The sequence below is a fragment of the Amphibalanus amphitrite genome, unplaced genomic scaffold (assembly GCF_019059575.1).
Source record: "Amphibalanus amphitrite isolate SeventyFive unplaced genomic scaffold, NRLGWU_Aamphi_draft 001186F_arrow, whole genome shotgun sequence".
NCBI lineage: Eukaryota > Metazoa > Arthropoda > Thecostraca > Balanomorpha > Balanidae > Amphibalanus > Amphibalanus amphitrite.
In genome coordinates this window covers 120,900-138,028 of record NW_024882680.1, presented here as the reverse complement: position 1 = coordinate 138,028, position 17,129 = coordinate 120,900, and the positions used below count along the sequence as shown (strand labels likewise).

The 17,129-nt window shown below is 53.0% G+C and overlaps 1 protein-coding gene across 1 annotated transcript in view; it reads right to left on the bottom strand.

The window, feature by feature from the left end:
* The window catches only part of LOC122370938 (trichohyalin-like), a 36,620-nt gene that overhangs the window by 1,491 nt on the left and 18,000 nt on the right, over nt 1–17,129 (bottom strand). The window contains exon 4 of the mRNA XM_043346911.1: nt 120–430. Coding sequence (XP_043202846.1) covers nt 120–430 — 311 coding nt within the window. The remainder of the gene's footprint in view (nt 1–119; nt 431–17,129) is intronic.

Sequence of the window (17,129 nt, the reverse complement as noted above, 5' to 3'; positions counted from 1 at the left end):
ACCTCACAGAGACGGTACCCATCCCGGTCCATGGCCACAGCACTAAGTCTGCCTCTATCATATCCGTCCCTCCCCCGCTCCGCCCTCCACCCTCCATCCGTCCCTGTGTCGGCACTCACCCGTCAGTGGCGTTGAGCCGCCAGCTGAGGAGGCGGCCCTCGCTCTCTGCGCCCTCCACCCGGCGCTCGAGCCGCTCCAGTCGGCGGCGCTGTTCGGCCAGGCCGGCGGCCAGCTCGCTGCGGTTCCTCTGGTCCGCCACCTGGCGCTCGTCCAGGCGCAGCTGTTTGTCGTACAGCACCTCCAGCACGTCCGCCAGCACGCGCTGCCGAAACCGGGCGCCCGCCGACCGGCGACCGTGGCGCCGCCGCCGGCCGCCCGACGAAACTCCGGCGGGCACACCCAGCAGCAGCTCGCGGCGCAGTGCTGACACCTGGCGGCAGCAGATAGAATTGATACTACCGGCCGGGCGCAGAGCCCAGGACAGATGGCGTCCACCGTCTGTCATGAACGTCTGTTACTGTGGCGAACCCACTTTGGCAGGTAACCGGGTCCCAATCGGGGAGCACGTGGCTGTGGCGGAGAGGAGGAGAGGAAGTGCCGATGTGCTCTATGGAGCGGTGTGTCTACGGGCGGTACCGTCTCCCTGCCTTAGAAGTTAGACGTATATCGGACATAATATGCAACCAGTTTAATCATACCCATGTGTCTATTAATTTCATAAATTATCCTGTATAATTTACAGTTACGATGTTTCGCATCATAAATAACGTACCCTGGGAGTGCACCCGACCCCTGGCGTTCCGCCTTCAGTGGCTCATGGCTCTATTAGCGACAGGCGAATGGAGGCTCTGGGCGTAACCGATGGCTTTTGCTGCGACCTAAGGGAATGTTGATATGTAAATGGATAAATAAGGACAGAAGAGACACGTTCTCTGCCACCGTAGTTTGGCAGTGAGAGATCAAAACTAACTCTAAGTTTTACTTTTACCGCTCCCCGGCCGAGGATGGCAGTCACTCCTGGACGCCCTATTGTAGTGGTGTCAATTTCAGAAAACGTATGTCCAAAGTCCGTCCAATGTCCAATGCTTACGTCGATTGTCCGTCCAAAAATGTCCAAGCCAGCCATTTGTCCAAAGATGTCCGACACCTACGCAATAGTTTACACTCAACACTGTTATCTAATTTGCTTTTCATGTACCGTTATAAGCTCAAAAGTGTTAATCATATCGAATGCTGAGCTTTCTAATAGCCAATCAATGTTAAACACGACTACTCTTTAAAAATGTTGAGGTGTAGCAAGCGATTGTCCAAAGTTGTCCAAAGCCTGCGGTCATTGTCCAACCGAATTCCGAATTGGACATTGGACAAAATCGGAATTCCGAAGATTCAAGTTCCGATTGACACCACTACCCTATTGCTATAGCTCGGAATGTGCTCACAATACAGTCCAAGACCAGCCCAACATTTGGGATACCGCCTGATCTTCGATCAAAACCAAATCTTCAAACACCATCCAGCCGCACTTTAAGATCAAGTCAGGTCGCCGACATGACGTCATAAAGGTAAACCTCTCCACCGAAGGACAGCATCAATGTGATTATCTGGAACCGTTGTATCAGTTGATCCGGCAGTTTTCTGACCTATAGCGCGTCCCTGCAGAGCAAGGTAAAACGGCTAACTGGAGGGCACGAACTCAGGGGTATGACTATTAACCCGCGCCCTGCTGGGGGGGGGTGTTTGAACACCCCCCTTGTGGTTTTTCGCAAATATCTCAAAAACGGCGGCGCGGAGCGCCGCCGTTTTTGGTACACCTTATCATACATCAATTCTACACATGTTGTGAAAATTTCAGACCAAGGTCATTCAAGGTCAGGTCACCAGGTCACTTGAAGTGACCTCACCTCATAAAAAGTTTCAATGTCTGTCATAGCTACACCGAGTGACCGATCGCTTTGAAACTTTCAGCGATTGCTAAGAGTAATAGCATGTACAAAATGTTTATCTCAGAATTTTGATATCGATGACCTAAGGTCAGGTCAATTTTGCGACCTCCCCATTATAAGTCAATGGGAGAAAATTGAAATGCGCCTCTTTTGGACGAAAGACATTATAAACACTCCCAAACACTGAATTACAAGTGGTTTAGACACACTGAACATGAAAATAGTGTCCGTGACCCCCTGTTTATGCCCTGAGGTCATCTTAGGTCACGAATGGTATCTAACAGTTTTTCGCAAATAACTTTTGATAGAGGCATGCTAGAGCGATGAAAACGCCTTAGATGTGTTCAGCTCGACGATACGGATCGACTGATATGCAACATGACCCTTTCCGGTCAGGTCATGACCTTGACCTGAGGTCAAATTTTCAACTTGACCTTTCAAGGTCAAGTTATAGTTCATTCGATGCGTCTTGACGAGAGGAACACGATGCCGGTAAAAGTAAGCTCGTACAAGGCTTGGGTCAAAAGTTATTGCAGAAAAACTGTTTCCGAAAAAATCGGCTATTTTTGCAGTTTTTGCCCCCTGCAGGCAAAACCGTTGACGTTAGGTCAAATCTGAGAGAATTACTCAGAAAGGGCGTTAATAGGGCTATCGAATGCGCTTTTCCGCGGCGCTGTAGCTCTATTGGTTCCCGAGTTATGCGTTGGCTTCTTGGAAATTGTCGACATTCGACCTGGAAATCGGCGAAATTTTGCCTTCAATGACCTCTGGTGACCTGACCTTTGACCTGACCAAAAAATTGACCGAAGTGATTTCCTCATTATTTTTGATGCTCTTTCGAACGCCACCTTCCGCGTATCGCTACGTGGCCCAGGAGCCGAGTTAGAAGGGGGGGTGTTCAAACACCCCCTCCCAGCAGGGCGTGGAAATCCAGGACCCCCAGCAGGGCGCGGGTTAACCCGCGCCCTGCTGGGGGGGGGGGGTGTTTGAACACCCCCCCTTGTGGTTTTTCGCGAATATCTCAAAAACGGCGGCGCGGAGCGCCTCCGTTTTTGGTACACCTTATCATACATCAATTCTACACATGTTGTGAAAATTTCAGACCAAGGTCATTCAAGGTCAGGTCACCAAGTCACTTGAAGTGACCTCACCTCATAAAAAGTTTCAATGTCTGTCATAGCTACACCGAGTGACCGATCGCTTTGAAACTTTCAGCGATTGCTAAGAGCAATAGTATGTACAAAATGTATATCTCAGAATTTTGATATCGATGACCTAAGGTCAGGTCAATTTTGCGACCTCCCCATTATAAGTCAATGGGAGAAAATTGAAATGCGCCTCTTTTGGACGAAAGACATTATAAACACTCCCAAACACTGAATTACAAGTGGCTTAGACACACTGAACATGAAAATGGTGTCCGTGACCCCTGTTTATGCCCTGAGGTCATCTTAGGTCACGAATGGTATCTAACAGTTTTTCGCAAATAACTTTTGATAGAGGCATGCTCGAGCGATGAAAACGCCTTAGCTGTGTTCAGCTCGACGATACGGATCGACTGATATGCAACATGACCCTTTCCGGTCAGGTCATGACCTTGACCTGAGGTCAAATTTTCAAGTTGACCTTTCAAGGTCAAGTTATAGTTCATTCGATGCGTCTTGACAAGAGGAACACGATGCCGGTAAAAGTAAGCTCGTACAAGGCTTGGGTCAAAAGTTATTGCAGAAAAACTGTTTCCGAAAAAATCGCCTATTTTTGCAGTTTTTGCCCCCTGCAGGCAAAACCGTTGAGGTTAGGTCAAATCTGAGAGAATTACTCAGAAAGGGCGTTAATAGAGCTATCGAATGCGCTTTTCCGCGGCGCTGTAGCTCTATTGGTTCCCGAGTTATGCGTTGGCTTCTTGGAAATTGTCGACATTCGACCTGGAAATCGGCGAAATTTTGCCTTCAATGACCTCTGGTGACCTGACCTTTGACCTGACCAAAAAATTGACCGAAGTGATTTCCTCATTATTTTTGACGCTCTTTCGAACGCCGCCTTCCGCGTATCGCTACGTGGCCCAGGAGCCGAGTTAGAAGGGGGGGTGTTCAAACACCCCCCCCCCCCAGCAGGGCGTGGAAATCCAGGACCCCCAGCAGGGCGCGGGTTAACCCGCGCCCCGCTGGGCTATTCAGCCATACGCGCCCTGCTGGGGGGGGGGGGGGGCAGATTCTGCCCCCCCTGTCTAACTTCCGAACCGATGGTCGTAGAAAGACGGGGAAAACGGCAATCGAAAGCTCTCAACAAGGCGGATCTAAAGAGCCCAATTTTTTTGCTTAAGTAGATCAGAGGTCAGGTCAAGGTCAGGTCAATGGTACAAAATGTAAGTTTCTACAGTATCGGCCTTGCACCGTAGTTGCCGGAGAATGGACTGAGACTGATTGCCCAAAACGTGTTCTTAGACTACCAAGACAATATTCGTTGCATACAATGTCATTCAAAGGTCAAGGTCAAGGTCAGGTCAGGTTAGGTCAGGTCACCAAAAACAAAATATAGAAAGGGCATGTGCGACGCATGTTTTATGGGTCATTTTACTCATAGAATTCAATAGGCACACTCAATAAGTGATATGGACCACCTCTGGATGAATTTCAGGTCGAGGTCAGGTCAAGGTCAGGTCAAGTGAGGTCAAATTTTGAAAATGGTTGTTAAAGCCTAAAAAGGTGTCTATCTGATGCAGTTTTTCACGACGAATCGAATGGTGCTATTTTTGTTTCCGTACAAGGTCTAGAACTTCCAACAAAATCATTTTTCAAAATTTTTGTGTGTCGTGACGTCATAAAATTTTGAATAACTCCCACATTTTTTAACCGATTCTTCTAAAAATTGGTATATAGGAGCACATAGAGTACTTCTCTGATATATATTCCGTTTTTTTCGATACACTCAAAATTTTGGATTTTATAATATTTTCCCAAAAAAGTCAGTTTAAAAAAAAAAATGGGCCAAAATCCACAATTTTCAAAAAACCGAGATAGCCATTTGATAGACAAAGTAGAATCACGTATAACATTTTTTGTTACGTCTTGATTCCTTTAAAAATGAAGATGTTAGCAGCGTTTGAAATTTTGCCGTTTTTTAGGCGAAAATGGCGAACATGACGTCACAAAAACGTCAATTTCTCAACAATATTTCGACGGATTTCGCTCAAATTTTTAGGGAACGTGTCACATTGATGTATGATAAGGTACTGAAAGTTTGACGTCGCTGGCGTAACGCGTTTAGAAGTTATTGGCGAAAAACGGGAGGGGGCAGATTCTGCCCCCCCCCCCCCCCAGCGGGGCACGGGTTAACCCGCGCCGGGCCGGTGCTCTGAGATTCCGCGCCGGGCCGGGGGGTGTCTGAACACCCCCCCGCTTCTAACTCGGCTCCTGGGCCACGTAGCGACACGCGGTAAGCGGCAATCGAAAGAACGTCCAAAATAAGGACGAAAACACTTCGGTCATTTTTTGAGTCAGGTCAAAGGTCAGGACACCAGAGGTCACCAAAGGTAAAATGTTGACTATTTCAACATTTTGGAAACTGCCAACGGCTATCTCGGGAACCGATAGAGCTACAGCGCCGCGAAAAAGCGCATTCGATAGCCCTTTTACAGACCTTTCCGTGTAATGTTCTCAGATTTGACCTCAGGTCAACGGTTTAGCCTCCAGGGGGCAAAAACTCCAAAAATAACTGTTTTTAAGAAAAACGTTTTTTCGGCAATAACTTTTGACTCAAAGGAGCCATGACATCACTTTTGCCAGCATCGTGTTCCTCTCGTCGAGACGCGTTGAATGAACTATAATTTGACATTGAAAGGTCAACTTGAAAATTTGACCTCAGGTCAAGGTCATGACCTGACCGGAAAAGGTCATATTGCATATCAGTCGATCCGCAACGTCGAGCCAAACACATCTAAGGCGTTTTCAGCGCTCTAGCACGCCTCTATCAGAAGTTATTAGCGAAAAACTGTTAGATTCGGTTCGTGACCTGAGATGACCTCGGGGGCATAACGAGGGGTCACAGTTGCCATTTTCTGGTTTAGTGTGTCAATCTTACCTACATCTCGATGTTTGAGAGTGTCTAGAATAGCGTTCGTGCAAAACAGACGCTTTTCAATTTTCTCCCATTGAATGGCGAGGCCGCAAAATTGACCTGACCTTAGGTCACCGATATCAAAATTCCGAGACATACGTTTTATAGATAATGTTGCTCTTATCAATCGCTGAAAGATTCAAGGCGATCGATCAATCGGTGTAGCTATGACGAGCATTCTTATTTTTTCTGACGTGAGGTCACTTGGTGTGACCTGGTGACCTGACCTAAGGCGACCTAGGTCTGAAATTTTCATAACAAGTGTGGAAAAGATGCACGAACAGATGCGCCAAAAACTGGGGGGGTGTTCAAACCCCCCCCCCCCGGCCCGGCGCGGGTTAAGAAACACCGTAGGGTATAAGTGGCGGACCGGAGCGAAAAAAAGTATCTACGAATTCCGACTCTGTATGGATTACTGGGGTAGGAGCGGGACGGAGCGAGGCAGCGGGACAATGGACAAGTCAACACTGCCGAGCCCAAGTCCCTTTGCGGGCATTTACCCTTTATTAGTGAGCCCCGACTACCGGCGGCAGTGTTTGACGCGTGAATACCTGCCGCGGAGCGCCTCTGAAAGGCATCCCCGCTGAGCCGCGGCGCCAGCGGTCCATGTTTGACATCCGCCGCGGCTTATCGCCCACACCCCGGCGGCTGACGGGGGCCCGCATTATCACCGTCAGGGCGGCGCCATTCAGACTGAGCTGGCCTCCGGCGGGCGCCCGGTGCCGCTGTCGGTATACGGAGCTGTTCCCAGCGCGCCCCGTGCGAGCGGCGGGTCGCCCGGCCGCCAAAGGGCCAGCGCCGCGACCGGCGCGGCTGATCCGCCGCTGATCCGCCGCTGATCCGCCGCTCACCTCACCAGGCGGAGCCCGGGGCTGAATGGAGCCGCTGGTGTCGGGGGAGCGTCCTTTGAGCGGCGGCGCCGGTGTTTGCTCTGCGACACGGCGCTGACCGGCCGGGACGCGGCCGTGTTGGCACAGCTGCGGCCGCCGCCCCGTCCTACCGACCGGTCCTCCGTGGGACCCCGCCGCGGCGCCGAGGTCCCTCCACTGAGCCACTGCTGCCGCCTCAGAACCACACGATCCCCGACACGGGTCACCCGAGTCACCCGAGTCGCTAGCCATCCGAGTCAGAAGATGGAGCCACCTGAGTCACCCGAGTTCGGACGCAGGGTCAAGTCACCTGAGCCACCTGAGTCCGGACATAGGGTCGCCTAAGTCGTCTGAAACATCTGAGTCAAACGGTGTTCAAACGGTGGCCAAACGGTGTTCTGGGTTGATACATTGGGTACCAGGATCCACTGACTCGAAGAGCTCAACTTGAGCTGGCTAAGTGAGCTGGATGTTCCCGGCGCTGTCACTGACAGCCGATCTGTACCGCCAGCTCGGAGCGCGGTCGGGACGGCCAGCTCCAGCAGAGACGGTCCCGAGTCGGGACGGGACCATTGGTGGCCCGAACCGCCGCACTGTCAGCGCGGACCGACTGATTTGACCGCAGTTGAGACGGTCCACCACGCACTGGCCAAGTGACCAGTGCAGGCTATCTGCCAGTGCGGCGTCCACGGCATTAGATAGTGCGGAGTGACGTCTGACGGTCATTGGTCATTCCAGACTGGTCTCTGTTCGCTCCATGTCAGTTGGGTCCGACTTTCAGGTGCAGTCCGTTCTGTCGGGTCAGTTCGCTCCGTCAGCTCGCTCAGTCAGTTCGCTCCGTCAGCTCGCTCAGTCAGTTCGCTCTGCCGGGTCGGTAAGTGCACACGGCAGTGAAGTGGCTGGCTGGGCTGCTGTCACCGTTCAACTCCTGGGAGAGCGGCCTCGACCGGCCGACCGTGCCTCCGGCTCCCCGCCTGACGCGCCACCCACCTGCCGCCGATGGCACGCCATGGAGAGCGGCCCGGGCAGCCCGTCCGCTCGGCAGACGGCCGGTACGAGCCGGTCCGCTCAGCAGACGGCCGGGACAGCCCGTCCGCTCGGCAGACGGCCGGTACGAGCCGGTCCGCTCAGCAGCTGGTCACCAGTCGCTCATCAGCCCGCTCGGCCGGCTGGATACACCTGTCCCCGGCACCTCCACTGCAGCCCCGCTCCCCTGCAGCGGACGGGCGCCACTCAGCCCCAGCGGCGGCCCCCAGTGTCAGAGCGGGCAGGACGCCCACGCAGCGCCCTCAGCCCCACTACGCAGTACGAGCCTGGCCGACCCGGCCGGCCGCTAAATGGCTGGGAACGTAGTACGGGGGCGCGCTCAGCCCGGTGCACGGAGCCAGGAGCAGCCTCGGTGGCGCATGACCCGGGGCGGCGCGGCGACCCAAGCGCCCCGCCGCCGCGGGCCCCTGGTGCAGAAGCCGCGCCGACTGGACCCCGCACAGGAGACAGCGCGCGGCTGTGAATGGAGCACCGTCTCAGTCGGCCCGAGTGGCGAGCCGCAGCCGGCCGGCCGCAGCAAATGGCGCGGAAAGACACGATCACCGCGATAAGAGCCGTGCTCCGCCGCCTCTTGAATCGCTGCGGACCCGCAAAGGCAGCAGCGCCCATTACCATTAACCACTTGACATGTGTAAAATCGCCGCATTAGGAGGGCCGGCTGGCGCGTCCCGGGCCGTCCATCTGACCGTCAGTCGGCCGTGAAAAGTCGACCGGGATCGCTCCGACGAACAACGGCGCCGCGCGCGGCCTGAGAGCGGCCCGTCGATCGTCGGCGACACCCGGGCACCGCCGCTTTCAGGGGCGGCGGCGGCGGCTGGTGCGCCTTTGTGGCCGCCACCTCACCGCCGCCGCAGCTGCGGACGGTAGTCCGCGGAGAGGAGCGTGTAATGGGCCGCCCTCCCCTGACAAGGCACAGTCCGACCCTCTCCTCACGGCCCGTTATGTGGTACGGTGCCGGGCAGGAATGACGCCCTAATCCATCAGCCTATCCTGTGTGCTCTGTCTTGCTAAACCCCGGCGTGGCGGGCCATGGCAGCCTCGTCCCAGGAAAAGTATTAACCCATTTACGCCCTTCGTTGCGTTTTCGCAACGCAAGCAAGCGTCGACGTGATCGAAGCTTGAGAAGTGTGTAAAAGAGACTAACCGATGAGACAAGTTTCAGCGTGTGTAGCATGGTTGTGCGCATGATACTACGCAGTTACAAGTCTGTGCGGCCAGTAAGTTACTGCCTAGAGCTCCCAGAGGGAAGTCGAAGGTTTTGTGAGTGATGACGTCACGAAAACCAAGATAAGTAGGCTAAGTGCTTGATAATATCGTAATGAAAATTGTGTAAACATATTCTGCAGAGTCCCTACAATAGCGTAGATATGCATTTTGTTAAGAAATAATGCTACAAAAAGGGTTTGTGACTATTTTCAAATATGACTACGGTCGCGTTGCGGGAACGCAACGAAGGGCACATCGGAAAGACAGCGGTGTTGCGAAAACGCAACGATGGGCACATTGGCAGGGTAGCGGAAGTATGAATATCAACAGTAGACTGCACTCGTGATACGCTGTGGGTTCTCTCTTTCTCTCCCCCATCTTCCTCCCTCTCCTCCTCGTTCCCCAACTCTCTCCCCCCTCTCTCTCTCTCTCTCTCTCTCTCTCTCTCTCTCTCTCTCTTTCTCTCTCTCTCTTTCTTTCTCTCTCTCATTTTGTAGCCATGAGGCTGTAGCGGCGGAACATCTTCAATTAAGGGGGGGGGGAGCACTGCTGACTTTTGGTCTCATTCTTTCCATTTCCATTTCCATGCAACGCCTATCGGGATAATGTTAAAATGGCAAAATCAAGGGGGGGCACGGTGCCCCGGTGCCCCCTCCCCCCGCTCCGCCGCCTATGCCATGAGGGACGTATATATGTACCTATGTTTAGTGCAAGGTGCGTTCGCACGTAAAATGTTGCGACACATTTCATATTTGCTGGCTCAAACAGCCACAAACACTCCTTTCTTTTTCTCTCGCAGATTTTCGGCCTCGGGCTGTTCGTTCACTAAGCAATGTGTTCCCATGCATCTGAAAATCGCATGGTAGGAAAAGGACCCATGCATCAAACGGTCGGCGATGCTAACGGAGCTGAGAGATAATTAGGTCCTTTGGAAATTGGATGTACTATGTACATTGTGCATAAATAATGAATAACGGGGATGTATTCTGGTATCAGGCGACAGATAGGCATCGCCATTCTCTGGATAGAATCTGCTGACTACCAGCATTTACGTTAGAAAAGACATTCGTCTGACCAGACACGGTCAATCGTAGACTGGAGACTGAGCCCAGCCAGTGGGCAGCCGCCACCCATGACCCATCCCCTTCCCCCCTACCAAGCACTCACTGCACCCGGCTACAGGCGCGCTCCTATGTGAGCTGCCCGATTGCGATATACGTTGCCGGTCCAGCCCGGAACAGGGGGATGAGGCGTGGAGGAGGATTCAACTATCCTGAAGATGGAAAGGACGGATTGACGTCGAATCACCATTCTGTCCTGGCATTGTCTCGAGAAAGAGGTTACACGTGAAGGTCGCTGAGAGTGGGGCCATGAAAATTTTGGATTAGGTGTAAACATGATAAACTGGGAGTCGATTTGTTGTGATGCGCTACGCCTTACGCGGGTAATTTGTTAGAGCCGGATCGGTCCTTTTTTCTTTTTGCTGAGAGTGGGTACGACTAACCTGCAATGGAATTTAACTTTACTCCTAGGAGGGTGGTTAAAAATGATTGCGGATATACGCGCATACGAGAGGCACTGGTTTACTCCCAATCCTCCGTTTAATTGTATTCAGTGTGCACTGTGCAGGGTCTGATAGGTGGAGGTAATGGATCTGTCTAGCTTCCAAAAAGGAAGCATCACCCTGGATACGTGTCGACCACAACTTTAAATGAACAGCAATGGACAACGTAAATGGTTGATAATGACCGTGTTGCCATCTCCCCGTTCGCGAATCATGAAGTTATGCTTCCTCACTGAGGCTCTTAGGCGGGTTATAGAGCATGACGGATGTGGGTTCCGCATTTTCAAGCAATAGTTGTCAACAGTTGATTGATGTTTTGTCAAAATATATTAGCATATGCGGCAGTTCAGTGTACTTTATGTCCGTCTGATGTGCCCGTCGTTGCGTTTTCGCAACGCTGATGGCGCCCGGTGTGCCCTTCGTTGCGATTTCGCAACGCATGTTTTTTACGTTTTTCTCGAGAAACTTTTGCTGCAGGCAAAAATTATTTTCGATTCCATACAAGGCCCTGGTAGGAGCATAACATATTTTGATTTCGTCGATTTTCATGATGGTCAAAATTCCTGGGCATAAATGGGTTAATTAATGACACCGCATCCTGTCGTCTACGTTTGATCTCCGGTAAAGCAGCTGGCGGGGTGGCATTGTTTTCTGCCGTTGCATGTGTTTAGACACATACAATGGGACACAAAATGCCCCAGCCGGGCTCAAAGTGCCGCCCGCCGGAAGGACCGGCACGGACGGTTCGGACAGGGCCAGACCAGGGACCGGGGCCGGACCGGGGCCGGACCAGGGACCAGAGCCAGACATAGGGACCGGGCCGCGCCGGACCAGGGACCGGGGCCGGCCGGCCGGCGTGTCAATGACGTCGACCGCCGCCCCGCGTCACTGCTGTCGGGCGTCTCGGTCACAACAGGTGGCCGTCAGTGACGCCGCCCTCCCCTACCCGTCCCTCCTTCCTCCCACAATACCCGAAACCTCGGCGGACGCTGATACCATCGGCCGGACACAAAGGATGCCACTTCTGACGGGCTGCATAGCCGGGCGGCCGGCAGGTGGGCCGCCTCCCAATTAGGACCTCGGCCGCCCGCGTGTCGGCCGGCGACCGGCCTGGAAGAAAGTCCGGCAATTTGTCGCAGGAGGCATGCTCCGCGTGCCACACGCCCTCGCCAGAAGGGGTGGGAGGGAGAGTCCTCCGCCGTCACAGACAGCCGGCCAAAGCGGGTGGTCCGGGCAGGGTCTGTGGTGACGGGACGGCTCCGACGGCATGGCAGAGCCGGGCTAGCCGATCTCCGTCGGACTGGCTGGCCGCTCGGATCTCGTGCGTTAGACAGGCTGGCCATACAAGGCCTTGTGGTCGCCCCGGGACGCCTCACCGGTGTCCGGCAGCTGTGCACTGACAGGGCCGCGGGCACCTCAGGACAGCGCGGCGAGCACCTCCGGACAGGGTGGCGGATACCTCCGGAGAGAGCAGCGGACACCTCCGGACAGAGCATCGGCCAATTCAGGACAGGGCCGCGCACCTGCGCCCGGAGGCCGCTATATCGGCGCCGTTTCCGGGCTCGGCGGCGGCCCGGTGCGCGTCTGACCGGCTATGTGACCCGGCAGCTGCCTTTTAGCTTCAATGCCAGCTTGGGGCAGCCGCCGGCGCAGTCACCACCCGCCACCAGTCCCCGGTACCTCAGAGACGCATCTCTCTGACAGCCGGCCGGCGAGCAGCTAGCTAACCTGGCAAACATCCCCGGTTCTTTAGAGACTAACCTCCCTGACAGCCGACAGGTCACAGGTCGGGTCAGGTCATATCAGTACACCAGTTCCGGTCACAGACCACGGGCAGGTCAGGTCACATCAGTACCTACACCAGGTCCGGTCACAGACCACGGTCAGGTCAGGTCAGGTGGCGGTCCGCAGACTGGGCCAGGTCTTAGTGGTGCATCAGGTCAGGTCACAGTGGTACACCTGGTCAGGTCGCGACCCGCGGACCGGGACAGGTCTCGGCGGCGGACCGTTCTAAGCGGTAATGGTGTTCCGCCGTCCGTCCGCCGGTGCTGCGTGCCAGCTGTCGGCTGACCATTAGACGGAGCGGTGAGCGGCCGCCGCGAGATGACCGCGGCCGGGACGATTTATCGGACCGCCGCACACTGGTCGGAAACGCTCCAGCGAGAGGCCAGCGGCCTTTCCGCAAAAGTTTTTTGCTTGTTATTCCACAACTAGTGAAGCAAACTTCATAAAACTTTGCATACCTTCTCTGTCATATGTAAGCTATCATTTGGATGTCAAGCACTAAATATATGACGTAAATCTGTTAAGTTATGACGTCATAATTGAGAATAATACAGGATCTAGCACCACTTTAAGTCAAGAAGGGAAATTGGGAGCTGCTATTCGGGCACCGGGAATGGTTTCATGCACTCCTTGCAAGGTCCAGTGCTTGACTTTAGCATTGTTGACTTTGCGTGACGTCATTTATGACGTCACTAAGGCCATGTAAGTTTTTCGTCAATAACTCCTGATCAGATGGAGCTAGAGAGTCGGGAAAGCCACCATTGGACTCAGGAAGACCTGCCGAATCGAATGATATGCGATATGACCTCCTTCAACCATTTTCGTGACCTGAGGGGCTCCGACCTGACCTTGACCCGAGGTTAACACCTTAACCCTCGCCGGCACAGAGGGGGGGGGGTATGATCGCGACGAAACTTTTAGTACCCTCGCATTGATCGATTTTACACCTACCCTGAAAATTGCATGACCCTGACCCCAATGACCTTTGACCTGTGACCTATTTTCCGTGACCATGTTTGGCCGAAATCGCGATTCGGCGTATGTCGGCTCGCATTAGCCGCGCGTTTGCAAGCTTTTCGTGGTTTCAAACGTTCAAACATGTGATTTGATGTTGCTCCTATACATCATGATGGGTGTCAAGGTCACCTGAAGGTCAGGTCAGGTCATTGACCTTTGGTGACCTCGCGGGTGACCTCGGTTCACTTTTTCGAGTTTTACATGTTTCTAGGCTAGTTTTTGGAGCTGAATTCTAATTAAGCAACCAATTGAACATTTACGAAGTAGTTTTGGTGCCTTCGTAACATGTTACGTATTACACGTATTACGAATACCCGTCACAACCCCTACCGGTTGACCTGACCTGACCTGACCCGACCTGGTCTAAATGCTTAAAGACATCATCTCTGATCAAAACTAATACGATATTCGTGATCAGCACCCCGGAAAACCACATAGCAGCCACAATTTACGACTTTCTAACAGGTCCCGATTTTCCCGGTTTTCGGGTCATTGACCTGACCTGGAAGGTCACCCGATGACCTAGGACCTTAAAATTGGGTATCATCGGCTTCCTCTCGTGACGGGCAACACGCTCGTTTTTTCCGCGAGGCTCTAGCTCGATCAGGGGCCAAACGCGAGGGGGGTCGTACCAACCCCCCCCCCCCCCCCTTGTGCCGTCGAAGGACGCAAAATTGCCTGTGCCGGTGAGGGTTAAGTTGACTTCAACCGAACACCAAGTATAGCATTCAACGCGCCTGAGCTAGACAAACACGATTATGCCAAAATCGCGGCAGTGCGACCATTTTTGGCAAAGTAATTAACCTAAAACCGAGCCCGTGCCTTATGGCACTTACCTGACCTAAGAGGTCACTGGCTGACCTAAGACCTTAAAATCGGGTAGTACCTAATTTTTGCGTCTTATAACGGCACACAAGCTTGTTTTTTCCGCGAGGCTCTAGCTCAATTAGAGGCGAAACGGCGAGGGAGATGTACCAACCCTCCCCGGTCAATGTAGAAAACCAATCGGTCCGGCCAGGGTTAAATACCGGAATTGTGATCTAATGTAAAAAGACGGTCCAAGGTAACCCGACGTCAGTGACAGGTGTCCTATATTTGCAGCGTCTTATATTCACGAAGGTTTCAATTTCCACTTTCTTCAGCCGAGTGATGGTTGTCAATAGCAAGGCTCTCTAAATACAAGCCGTAATCGCCACGCAATATGTGGAAGGCTTTTGATGTCAATACATACATAAATGCATACATAAAACGCGCTTTTCACAAAATTCATAAACTCAAGCGCATCTGTTTTTAATGACCAGTCAGCTGCGCATGGATGCGTGCAGGCCACACAGGTCAGCGTAAGCCGGGCGCGGCGGCCGAGCCGAAACTGGGGCGGGGCGGGCGGTAGTTGGGTAGGAAGAACGGCTCCTGCAAATTTTGCGCAAATATGCGCAGTTAGCTTTTATGTTGCCCTGGTGTAAATTTAAATCCTACTTCATCTCACAAAAAATCAGGGTGGAACTAGATGGGACTACCTGTTGTTTCCTTACCTAAACTTTGCAGTTATATTCCAGAATCACTGTAGGAGAGCCTTCATAAAAAAGCTATAGTACCTCTTAGTTAGGGAAAAAGTATACCAAAAATTTTGCACTGACCAGTCGGCAACTTCATAACGAACATTTTGATGCATAATATGTGGGATTTCAATTTGGTGTCTATCAGCAATAAGACTCTGAATATCCGCCTCAAGAAACCTCTTGCTCCGCGTTAGTTTCCGAGTTCTGGGATACCCCATCTTCGGGGGCTGATTACAGCTATTTTTGGTCACCCGGATTAGTTTTTTTGGCCTAAATATAATATTTGATCAATTTCAAATCGATCTATATAAAAAATAATCCGAAACTCCGGAATCGCCCGTGGCCTCTCGTGAGGGCGTTTCCGACCAGTGTGCGCCGGCGACCGCCCGGCGCCCCGGGACACACCCACCGGCCGTCCGCCGCCCGGCGCCCCGGGACACACCCACCGCCCGCCCGCCGCCCGGCGCCCCGGGACACACCCACCAGACGTCCGGCGCCGGGGAGCATTCATTCTGGCCAGGGTTCATAATGTCCAGGGTACGTTATGCCCAGTGTCGAAATGGCCAGTGCCTTAAATGGGCCAGAGTTCATAATGTCCAGGGATTGCATGGTCCAAATGCGGCCAACTGGCTGCAGATAGGGTATATTCAAAGAGGCCAGGGTTCATAATGTCCAGGGCACGATGTGTCCAGTGTTCGAAATGGCCAGGGTTCATAATGTCCAGGGCACGATGTGTCCAGTGTTCAAAATGGCCAGAGTTCATAATGTCCAGGGCACGATGTGTCCAGTGTTCAAAATGGCCAGTGCCTTGAATGGGCCAGAGTTCATAATGTCCAGGGATTGCATGGTCCAAATGCGGCCAACTGGCTGCAGATAGGGTATATTCAAAGAGGCCAGGGTTCATAATGTCCAGGGCACGATGTGTCCAGTGTTCGAAATGGCCAGGGTTCATAATGTCCAGGGCACGATGTGTCCAGTGTTCAAAATGGCCAGAGTTCATAATGTCCAGGGCACGATGTGTTCAGTGTTCAAAATGGCCAGTGCCTTGAATGGGCCAGAGTTCATAATGTCCAGGGATTACATAGTCACTGAAAGTGACGTCATTATGTAAAAAACACGGAACCAGCTCAATGCGAAGCAGTGCAGTGCCGAAGGCAATGCCTTAGGAGAGATTACAGGCAATAGTAAATCAAATATTTTTAGGTTAAGTGGTTATGTATCTGGCTTCAGGCCTTCGGCCTGAAGCCTGATGCATAACCACTTAACCTAAAAATATTTGATTTACTATTGCTTGCAATCTATTCATGCGAGAAATTATTTCCTTATCCCCGGTAGGCAAACATCATTACCTTAGGTTAGGTTAGGTTAGGTTAGGTTAGGTTAGGTTAGGTTATTTTAGGTTAGGTTAGGATAGGTTAGGTTTGGTTGGGTTGGGTGGACTATGTAATCCCTGGACACTATGAACTCTGGCCCATTCAAGGCACTGGCCATTTTGAACACCGGACATATCGTGCCCTGGACATTATGAACCCTGGCAATTTCGAACACTGGACACATCGTGCCCTGGACATTATGAGCCCTGGCCATTTCGAGCACTGGACACATCGTGCCCTGGACATTATGAACCCTGGCCTCTTTGAATTTACCCTATCTGCAGCCAGTTGGCCACATTTGGACCATGTAATCCCTGGACAATATGAACACTGGCCAATTCAAGGCACTGGCCATTTCGAGCACTGGACACATCATGCCCTGGACATTATGAACCCTGGCCTAAATAATACGCACCCCCGGCGCCGCGGGACACACCCACCAGACGTCCGCCGCTCAGCAGCGCCCCGGGTCACACCCACCGGCCGTCCGCCGCCCGGCGCCCCGGGACACACCCACCGGCCGTCCGCCGCCCGGCGCCCCGGGACACACCCACCAGACGTCCGCCGCTCAGCAGCGCCGCCACCGCGGACCGAGCAGGTGCTCTCCCAACTGCCGGACCGCGGCCAGCGCGCCGATTTCCCCCGAATGT